This window comes from Pseudochaenichthys georgianus, unplaced genomic scaffold (assembly GCF_902827115.2).
Source record: "Pseudochaenichthys georgianus unplaced genomic scaffold, fPseGeo1.2 scaffold_675_arrow_ctg1, whole genome shotgun sequence".
Classification (NCBI taxonomy): domain Eukaryota; kingdom Metazoa; phylum Chordata; class Actinopteri; order Perciformes; family Channichthyidae; genus Pseudochaenichthys; species Pseudochaenichthys georgianus.
The window spans coordinates 1,271-12,595 of NW_027263229.1; the positions used below are offsets into that span (position 1 = coordinate 1,271).

The 11,325-nt window shown below is 47.0% G+C and overlaps 1 protein-coding gene across 1 annotated transcript; it reads left to right on the forward strand.

Moving 5' to 3' along the window:
* The first annotated feature begins 421 nt into the window (after positions 1-421).
* On the forward strand, positions 422-8,884 carry pla2g6 (phospholipase A2, group VI (cytosolic, calcium-independent)). The gene is made up of 6 exons (XM_034079639.2): positions 422-505; positions 763-917; positions 1,004-1,055; positions 1,193-1,308; positions 6,466-6,539; positions 7,347-8,884. The coding sequence occupies exons 2-6, from the start codon at positions 822-824 to the stop codon at positions 7,495-7,497; spliced, it is 489 nt and encodes a 162-aa protein (XP_033935530.1). The 5' UTR covers positions 422-505; positions 763-821; the 3' UTR covers positions 7,498-8,884.
* The last annotated feature ends 2,441 nt before the right edge of the window (positions 8,885-11,325 follow it).

Consider the following 11,325-nt stretch of genomic DNA (forward strand, 5'->3'; position numbering starts at 1 on the left):
GTGGCGTGAAGTCATGTGACCGTGCTGTAGTTCCTTTATAGCCCAACATTAGATTTTTACTTCAGAAATCATAAAGTGGTGTTAACATGTGGAGATTATCCTGCTGAACTAAACGTGTAAATATCATAAACGTTTGTTTGACACAGAGATTATTTCCTTCAATAATCCGAAATCACATGGAGGAATCCCATTGGACCAGGGAGATGCTGCCTTCAGGGTCCAACACATAAATACAACATCACTGCATTACTTTGTATGACACGGGTGTTTTGGTGGTGCAGTGCATCGGTTCTACCACTGGGGGGAGCAATTGACTGGTTTCTGGGCTTGTGTTAGTGTTCGAGACACTGGGAAACTCTTGGTCTGAATGTGCACTTCATGTTTCTGAAGCCGTTGTGTCTGAGTGGCGGCCATGTTGTTGTTGCAGGATGGGAGGATGAGGATGTGTTGGTAGTGGGATACACAGAGGAGCCCGCCAGAAAGCGTAGGAAGGTGACGGATGAATGTGTTGTGTTGTGTGTGTGTTGTGGTGTGTGTGTGTGTGTGTGTGTGGTGTGTGTGTGTGTGTGTGGTGTTGTGTGTGTGTGTGTGTGTGTGGTGTGTGTTGTGTGTGTGTGTGTGTGGTTGTGTGTGGTGTTGTTGTGTTGTGTTGCAAGTTCGTCAGGAGTTTCTTTTGTCGCAGTGAGAACTCCTAAACTCAGGCCCTCTCTCTTATGAATCATTTGATGCTGTTTTTTTATTTCCTGTCGTTGTGTTTCTCAGAGCAGCTGGTGTGGCGCGCCGCCCGATCCAGTGGCGCCGCCCCCACGTATTTCCGACCAATGGGACGCTTCCTGGACGGTGGGCTGCTCGCCAACAACCCCACGCTGGACGCCATGACGGAGATCCATCAGTACAACAAAGCTCTGAAAGCAGTGGTGGGAAACAGACTTCACTTTCTTTATGGGTCTTCTAAAGCTTATGTCTTTATTCTAAGATTGAAACATCGGTCTCTTCCTCTCAGGGCCGTGCACAGGAGATCCAGAGGTTGGGGGTGGTGGTCTCCCTCGGTACAGGTGAGGCCCTTTATATCAACATGCAAGATTTTATATTTCTTGTGACATTCACAGAAGTCCAAAAGGTTCCGTTGCACTTTGAATTGCCTCGTGTTGAAAGACGCTGTGTGAATGACCCTTGCCTGTGTGGTCTGCAGGTAAACCCCCCCAGGTGGTCGTGAACTCGGTGGATGTTTTCCGGCCCTCCAACCCTCTGGAGTTTGCAAAGAGCTTCGTGGGAGCCAAAGAGCTGGGCAAGATGCTGGTGGACTGTGTGAGTACATCCAGAGGGTTCAAGGTCCCCTGTTCCATCCCAGGGCTCAGATATATCCAGAGCCCGTCTCTGATTGGCTGAAACACCAACGGGTCATTGCAGCATTACCCAGAATCCCCTCTGTTTCAGCCTGTTTCCAAACTGCTGATTCTCTGTCTGTTACTTTCGATCAGTGGATCTTTTTCCGCCAGGCCCCCCCCTTTGGAGAAAAAACAAAAGTCGGGCCCCCCCAACACAAATAGCCACGTAATGGGCCAGGTTAACATTTATAAAATACATCATATGAACGTGAGCATTCCTTTGCTAGAACAGTGATAATAAAACAATGCTCCATCAGTCTGTGCTCAAAAAAATAAATACATAAACAATTGTGCAATCCCTTTGCTTGAACAGTAAGTTATAAGACTTTGCCACTTTGCAATCTGTGCAAAAAATGAAAAGAAAGAAAATGGTGATATTGGCAGAAAATGTGTCTTAGCATGAGTGGCTGCAATGAGCCTGTTTGCACTGCACATGTCTTCAGAACGAGGGTCGCAGGCCTCAGTGGCGGCCAGAAGATGGGGTCGTTACTAAAAAAAAGTAATATATTACACTACTTCGTTACTCTCTACATAAAGTAATTCGTTACTTTACTCGTACTTTACTCGCAGGGCCGGCCCGCCCCCTCCCTGCAAGCAGATCACGCAGACTGCTAAAGTTTCAAATGTTCTCTTTAGTCAGTTTTCCATTGTCGCATAAGACTGATCCAGACCTGAATGTTTTTCCTATCTGACCGTGGCTGTCCTCTGTCTCTGCTATTGACCGTGGCTGTCCTATGTCTCCTGCTATCTGACCGTGGCTGTCCTCTGTCTCCTGCTATCTGACCGTGGCTGTCCTCTGGTCTCCTGCTATCTGACCGTTGCTGTCCTCTGTCTCCTGCTATCTGACCGTGGCTTGTCCCCTGTCTCCTGCTATCTGACCGTGGCTGTCCTCTGTCTCCTGCTATCTGACCGTGGCTGTCCTCTGTCTCCGCTATCTGACCGTGGCTGTCCTCTGTCTCCTGCTATCTGACCGTGGCTGTCCTCTGTCTCCTGCTATCTGACCGTGGCTGTCCTCTGTCTCCTGCTATCTGACCGTTGCTGTCCTCTGTCTCCCTGCTATCTGACCGTGGCTGTCCTCTGTCTCCTGCTATCTGACCGTGGCTGTCCTCTGTCTCCTGCTATCTGACCGTGGCTGTCCTCTGTCTCCTGCTATCTGACCGTGGCTGTCCTCTGTCTCCTGCTATCTGACCGTGGCTGTCCCTCTGTCTCCTGCTATCTGACCGTGGCTGTCCTCTGTCTCCTGCTATCTGACCGTGGCTGTCCTCTGTCTCCTGCTATCTGACCGTGGCTGTCCCTCTGTCTCCTGCTATCTGACCGTGGCTGTCCTCTGTCTCCTGCTATCTGACCGTGGCTGTCCTCTGTCTCCTGCTATCTGACCGTGGCTGTCCTCTGTCTCCTGCTATCTGACCGTGGCTGTCTCCCTGTCTCCTGCTATCTGACCGTGGCTGTCCTCTGTCTCATGCTATCTGACCGTGGCTGTCCTCTGTCTCCTGCTATCTGTATTTTGGTGCAGTCTATCTCTGCTCACGCTGTTGGCGTCGGCGTGTTCTCCTGCGGTTGGCCATGTGTTTGCACTGGAACCAGACACTGACAAGAATTCAGCCGAGCACGTACGAACTGCGCATGCGTGAGTGGCAATAAACTCTCCTTACCAGCAGAGGCGGCGGTAGTGTGTATTCGTCATTCAAACAGGCAACAACCGGAAGACAGAGAAGAAGAACAGACTACGTGATATAAATAAACAACAGCTATGTGCGTTAGCTTCACCTAGCATGTGTTCTTTGCAGGTGTGTGTTGAGGTTTGATTATGACTGATTTTAGTAAGTAACGAAGTAACGCGTGTCGGGGCGATGTTAGTAACTGTAGTGTGACTACTGAATTATAAAAGTAGCGCGTTACACTACTCCGTTACCGACAAAAGTAATATTATTACAATAACGTTGTAACGCGTTACAACCCAACTCTGGTGGCGGGCCATTATTTTGGGGTGCTGTGGGGTAGCTTGATGTTTTCATAGAGGGTGCTCAAACATTTAGGGTTTCCCATTAATGCACCGGGTGCTACAGAGGAATGTTCTACTGCAGTGCTCCACACACCACACACACACACACACACACACACACACACACACACACACACACACACACACACACACACACACACACACACACACACACACACACAACAATGTACCCCGCGACTGTTACAATGAAGGCTCGATAATCAGCTCACGGCATATAGGTGTAAGCAGGGGTCACGTGATATTTTATTGGTGGTGTGTGGACCTCCCCTAGGGGGGTCCACACCTCCTCTAGGGGGGTCCTCACCTCCCCTAGGGGGGCCCTCACCTCCTCTAGGGGGGCCCTCACCTCCTCTAGGGGGGCCCTCACCTCCTCTAAGGGGTCCTCACCTCCTCTAGGGGGCCCTCACCTCCTCTAGGGGGGTCCTCACCTCCTCTAGGGGGGTCCTCACCTCCTCTAGGGGGTCCTCACCTCCTCTAGGGGGGGCCCTCACCTTCCTCTAGGGGGGTCCTCACCTCCTAAATGTTGAAGTTAAAGCATCAATCTGGTGCACTTTGAGAGCAACATGAGAGATCTATACATCTCTCAGCACCCAGATGAAACTGAACTGTAAACAGATTTACTATTTCTTTATGTATATTTTACAAATCACCCTTTTAAACGTTATTCTTGTTTTACTGTCATATAGCATTACATAACTGTTTTTCATTTATTCTCTTATTTTTTATAACTATAATGATCATATAAACGTGTGCCTTGGAAATAAATGTTTACATAAATGGTGACCAAACCGTTTGAGACCCACTGAGATAACGGGTGCGTTCACACCTGCCTTGTAGAGTCCGGTTGAATGGAACCCTGGTGCGTTTAGCCGCTTGGTGCGGTTCGTTTGGGTCGGTGTGAACGCAGTCCTCTGAAGTGAACTAAACAACCGGACTCTGGTCCGCTGAAAGAGGTGGTCTCGGAGCGCTTGCTAGTGAACTCTGGAGCGGTTCATCGCCGGTGGGAACGCAGTCCGCACCAAAACACAGGAAGCGCAGTATTTACCTGTCACAAGAACGCGGATGTCTTCAAAGTCTTTAGCGAAAGAGTCTTTCAAGACATCCGCGGTTGTTTAGTTAAAGAGTTCTTACGAGGTTACTTGTTGAGGTTGTTCTAGCTGTTGCTCGGCGTGGCGAGAATATTGCTCCACTTTCTCCGGTCCCCGAGACTCGGCTTCCAGCAGCTCTAGAGAGTATTCGCACCTGTGGCCACTAACGCTCATCATGTCTCTGCTTTGTTTCAAGACCCCATCAGAAAGCTTTTGAATGGTGGTCCCTCTCCAGCTGGTCTGCCTGCTCTTCACGCAGCTCTGCATGTCGTCGTGTAGGGGCTTTCTGGAGATAGGCACGGCTCAATCCACTCCTCCATAGTGAGCCCCCCCCGGAGGTCCAAGTTAATCTTAAATGTTTCCATCTTATGCTTTGTAAGTTTGTTCCGTAACGGAAGAAATGTAAATATATTTATAAAACTGACAAGTCAAATCAAGCAATCTGATTGGCCGATAGTGTTTTTGCGGACCTCTTTGATTACAGATTTGAAAACACCGTTGCTTGCTTTAAAAGTAGCTCAATTCATGACGTCAGACCTTGGAGAGTATCTAGATATCCCTGCCCTGATGCCAAAGGAACTGCACACTGAATATGTTTTGCCGTTTGATGTCTATGTCTGGACCGCTGCGTAAAAAGGAGGGTTTCTGCCCCGTTACTTCTCCGCTGCTTTCTTGTTCCAGTTTGCCCAACGGTATACTGTTTTTCTCAGACTCGGAGGGATACTAACTTGTTGTGAAAAGTAACTTACAATTCTACCACGTCCGTTAAAAAACATTATAAAACGGACAAGTCAAATCAAGCAATCTGATTGGTTCTTAGACGTGATATACTGAGCGTATACCACGGCTAAGAACCAATCAGATTGCTTGATTTGACTTGTCCGTTTTATAATGTTTTTTAACGGACGTTGTCTGATTATGTAATCGCATGCGCGGGCCGCTAGCGTCTGTTGATCTCCAGACTAACAGCAGCATGAGAACAACCTGCAGAAAGTGCCGATGCTCCATGGCGGAGGCTCCGGGAGAAATTGTCGGGATTTGCGTTTTTACCCCCTTAATGTCTGACCAATGGGTGAACAGCATTTCCGTGCACATGACTTGTGTTTAAAGTGTATAGTCCGTTTGAGTTTTTCCGTGTGAACGCAAAGCGAACCTTCTGAAGAATGAAACAATGCAACAAACTGTGGTCTGGTGCTCACGTGACCTAAGACTAAAGTGAACTATCTGAACACTGAGAGAGTCCTTTAGCCCACGGAGCCTCTCAGTCCGACTGGAGAGGACTCTCCTCCAGCTGGTTGTTGAAAAAACTCCTTATTTCCGTTAGCGTAGCTCGCTAGCACCAGAAGCTAACAACAACGATCTCCGGTACCGGTGCGCTCTCTCTCGCTCACACCACACACACAGAGCCGGGCCTGAATGAAACAGAGACCCAGACGTACTCGAATCAATCATTTTCCAAATTACACTGAACAAAAATATAAACGCAACACTTTTGTTTTTGCTCCCATTCTTCATGAGATGAAGTCAAAGATCTAAAACATTTTTTATAAACACAAAATAACCATTTCTCTCAAATATTGTTCAAAAATCTGAGAAAATGTGTGATAGTGAGCACTTCTCCTTTGCCGAGATAATCCATCCCACCTCACAGGTGTGGCACATCAAGATGCTGATTAGACAGCATGATTATTGCACAGGTGTGCCTTAGGCTGGCCACCATAAAAGGCCACTCTGAAACGTGCAGTTTTGCTTTATTGGGGGGGTCTGGGGGGGTCCGAAAACCAGGCAGTATCTGGTGTGAGGGTTAGGGGTAGGGTTAGGGTAATGTTGTGAATCGAGTGGCCCATGGTAGTGGTGGGGTTATGGGAGGGGCAGGCGTATGTGATGGACGACGAACACAGGCTACTTTAAAGTGTTATACACAGATTTTGGTTCTTTCTTTTACCCAGAATCCTCTCTGTTTCAGTGCACAGACTCTGACGGCTGTGCGGTGGATCGAGCCGGATCCTGGTGTGAGATGATCGACACCGTCTACCACAGGTCAGAGAGGACTCTTTAAAGTAGAGACACTACAAACTGATATACACCTGAACATCAGCAGGAGAGGACTCTTTAAAGTAGAGACACTACATACTGGTATACACCTGAACATCAGCAGGAGAGGACTCTATAAAGTAGAGGCACTACAAACTGATATACACCTGAACATCAGCAGGAGAGGACTCTTTAAAGTAGAGACACTACGTACTGATATACACCTGAACATCAGCAGCAGAGGACTCTTTAAAGTAGAGGCACTACATACTGATATACACCTGAACATCAGCAGCAGAGGACTCTTTAAAGTAGAGGCACTACATACTGATATACACCTGAACATCAGCAGGAGAGGACTCTTTAAAGTAGAGACACTACATACTGATATACACCTGAACATCAGCAGGAGAGGACTCTTTAAAGTAGAGACACTACATACTGATATACACCTGAACATCAGCAGGAGAGGACTCTTTAAAGTAGAGACACTACATACTGATATACACCTGAACATCAGCAGGAGAGGACTCTTTAAAGTAGAGATACTACATACTGATATACACCTGAACATCAGCAGGAGAGGACTCTTTAAAGTAGAGACACTACATACTGATATAAACCTGAACATCAGCAGGAGAGGACTCTTTAAAGTAGAGACACTACATACTGATATACACCTGAACATCAGCAGGAGAGGACTCTTTAAAGTAGAGACACTACACACTGATATACACCTGAACATCAGCAGGAGAGGACTCTTTAAAGAGTGCAATATGTCCCCTTTAACCTGATACCGGTGCTTCCCTGCAGGTTGAGTCCCCAGCTGTCTCAGGAGGTGATGCTGGACGAGGTGAGTGACTCAGTGCTGGTGGACATGCTGTGGGACACTCAGATGTATCTGTACGAACAGAGGGACACCCTGCAGACTCTCGCCCGGCAACTGAAGGGACACAAGAAGTGAAACCTAAAAGAAGGAAGAGGAGAAGACGGAAAACCTTGAGTCTGTGTTGCGGTGCTCTTTCCTTGAAACTGGTGTTCACGTCCCGACACAGAAGCTGAAGAACAGACGATTAAAACTCAGACAGGAAAAGTTATGTAGCATCACGTGACCGTAGCACGGACGTTCTCATTATGGATTCTTATGGTCTCAATGTTATGGTTTCAGCGTCCAAAGTAATGTCTTTAAATGTCTCCGTTCAAAAGCAAACTGGTGATATTATGTTTCAGTCACTCTGGAGAAATCCAAGAATAATGAAGAAAAAGCAAAGAACGGGGGTCCGGAAAAGTAGATTAAAAACTGTTTTAAAAAGTGTCCAGAGCATATAGGAAATTCCTCAGAGTCCGTGGTGATATTCACTTTCATGTGAAACAGAGAAAGCAGCAGATCTCCAGATGAGAGGGAGAGGGGACGTCACTCAAGCTAAATCTATTCTCAAAAGATTGCAACCATTTTCTGAGCCTCTGGGAAATGTAGTTTTGAAGGCAAACATTGAAGTAGAAGTAAGATATCTGGTGTACCATTTATTTTATTTGTATTTATTATGACTTATATTCTAAATACTGGCTTCGAACGAGAGACAGATGAACTCCTGACTAACAAGTTAAGGACTTACAGGTGAGAGAAAGACTTTAGAGTGTACATGAAAAGAAATAATAATTACATTTATTTATAGAGGATCTTTCAAAACATAACGACAACAAGGGGTTTAATGGAAATTCAAAAACATAAGAAATAACTTGTTAAAAGAATATGGCATGATTTGAATAATGTGTGTGTGCTGCTCTTCCCCCAACTCCCTGAAGGCGGGATCATTTGCATATAACATATCTTCTTCATATTACATTGAAATACACACACACACACACACACACACACACACACAGAGACAGACGTGCACAGACACACGCACACACACACACACACACACAGATGCACACACACGCGTGCACACACACAGACACACACACAGATGCGCACACACACACACACACACACACACACACACACACACACACACACACACACACACACACACACACACACACACACACACACACACACACACACACCTTTCCTAACCAGGTGATTTGAACTGACTATGTATTCTCCGCTGAGCTCCGTGTGCGGTGGAGCCTGAGCATGTGTACCACTAACTGAATATTAGATATATTAAACGTGCACTGAGCCTTCTGGACTTGAACGTATTGAATGGACTTGAAAGACACACTGCTACAGTACCTGCACAGCATTAACAGACGGCTTTCCGTAATTATTTCCTGTGTTTTTTTGTATTTGGATTAAACAGTGAAGTGTATACTTGTATGGTAATAAAATATATTAATATGGACTTGCGTTGAATGTCATTTTGTGACGTCAGTGCGGCACTCACACATGTGGTTTGTAATAACAGTGTAAAGCTTGATATACTATTTATAATGTAATCGTGTTTCTCTCCCACTCCCTGTATATATTTTGACTTTATTCAAAAGGCTGATTTTTTTCCTGAAAAACATGGACTTTTTCTGAAATCAATTTTTTAAAAACTTTTTCCTGAAATCTAACAATACAGACTTTTTTCTGAAAATCTTTCATCATTTTGACTTGTGGCCGAGGACTTGCAGTGCATTGTGGGTTGATTCATAGATTGATTGGGATTGGTGGTTGGCTCTGGATGCAAAATCCCCGAAACTGAAGACGGGAAAAGTTTGCTGAACCTTCCTGTTGTCCTCGGGGTCGAATCTGACCCAGTCCTAAACGTTTAGTCGTCAGAACGAGGGGTTATATATCATCTAAATGCCACACAAATAACACGATTACGACTTCCATTGAATGATGGGTTTTATTTAATACATGTGTGAAATATTACTGCTACTACATTTTTGATGTGAAATATCTCCCCTCCTTCTTTTCTAAGGTAACATTGTTGAATCTAAAGACTTCTTAAATTTCCCCTCCTCGACTCCCCTCCTCGAGACTTAGTCCCGCCCACAGGAGATGCGAGCGGAGGACCGAGGAGGGGAAGCAGACGTTTAAAGAAATGAGAACTCTTCTCCTCTGAGCGGTCATTTTAAAGCGACGTCCATTCATTATTACGTGATAACAGCTGCATCAGCTGTCGAGTGTTGGGTTGCGTTCCAATAGTCCATTTAGCTTAGGAACCTTCCTAACGGAGTGAAATGACCCGGAAGTCCCTCAGTGGCAGCCATGATAAGTGCCGTTCCAATTCTCCAAATGAAAGGAAAGGAGGTTTCAAGCTTCCTTTCTAACCTCCTTTAGCTTAGGAACCACTGGACCTCCCTCACCGAGAGGAGAGGAGAAAATGCTGCCCCACAATGCATTGCAGCCGGCCGTTCGCGGAAACAACCGATTATGACGGAGAAATGATATCATGAAAGTTACGGTGCTTATTAAGCATTTTAAAACGTATGTGGTAAGTTACAAAGTGCTTTGTTCTGAACGTTCATCAGTATTATAATCAAAGAGAGAAATATGAACGTTAGTTTTTACTGAAATGATCAAATAAAGTCAACATCTCTCAGTCTTCACTGAGCTGTGTGGAGTTTGTTCAGCTTCTAAAAGATGTTTGAATGGTGATATACACAGTGATAGATGTTAAAAAATAGGCCCTTTTTGCTCCTCCACCCGCACCCTCAGCACTGGCTCCCCGCAGGGCTGCGTGCTGAGCCCTATACTCTACACTCTCTACACACACGACTGCTCTCCCATTCACCCCTCTAACTCCATTATCAAATTTGCAGATGACACCACTGTGGTCGGCCAAATACATAATGGAGACGACGAGTCGGCATACAGAGACGAGATCCTGAAGCTGTCTGAGTGGTGTTCATCAAATAATCTGTATCTGAACACAAGCAAAACGAAAGAAATCCTCATAGACTTCAGAAAGCACCGTCCAGAACACGCCCCCCTTCACCTCAATGGAGAGAGAGTGGAGAGGGTCTCCACCTTTAAGTTCCTGGGGGTTCACATCTCGGAGAGCCTCAGCTGGACAGCACACACCACTGCAGCAGTTAAGAAGGCCCAGCAGCGACTACACTTCCTGAGGGTGCTTCGGAGAAACCGACTTAACAAGAAGCTGCTGGTGTCCTTCTACCGGACGACCATCGAGAGCGTGCTGTCATACTCCATCTCGGGGTGGTATGCAGGATGCTCAGCTGCGGACAAGAAAGCCCTGCAGAGAGTGATCAGGATGGCAGAGAAAACCATCGGCTGCCCCCTGCCCTCTCTTGAACACATCTCCACCTCCCGCTGCCCTCTCTGGAACACATCTCCACCTCCCCCTGCCCTCTCTGGAACACATCTCCACCTCCCCCTGCCCTCTCTGGAACACATCTCCACCTCCCGCTGCCCTCTCTGGAACACATCTCCACCTCCCCCCTGCCCTCTCTGGAACACATCTCCACCTCCCCCTGCCCTCTCTGGAACACATCTCCACCTCCCGCTGCCCTCTCTGGAACACATCTCCACCTCCCCCTGCCCTCTCTGGAACACATCTCCACCTCCCCCTGCCCTCTCTGGAACACATCTCCACCTCCCCCTGCCCTCTCTGGAACACATCTCCACCTCCCCCTGCCCTCTCTGGAACACATGTCCACCTCCCGCTGCCTCAGCAGAGCTAATAAAATCATAAAGGACAGCTCTCACCCAGGTCACAGACTGTTCTCTCTCCTGCCTTCTGGGAGGAGAGACAGGAGCTTCAAGTCACGGACAAACAGACTCAAAAACAGTTTCTACCCCTGGGCCGTCAGGCTGCTCAACCACCACACA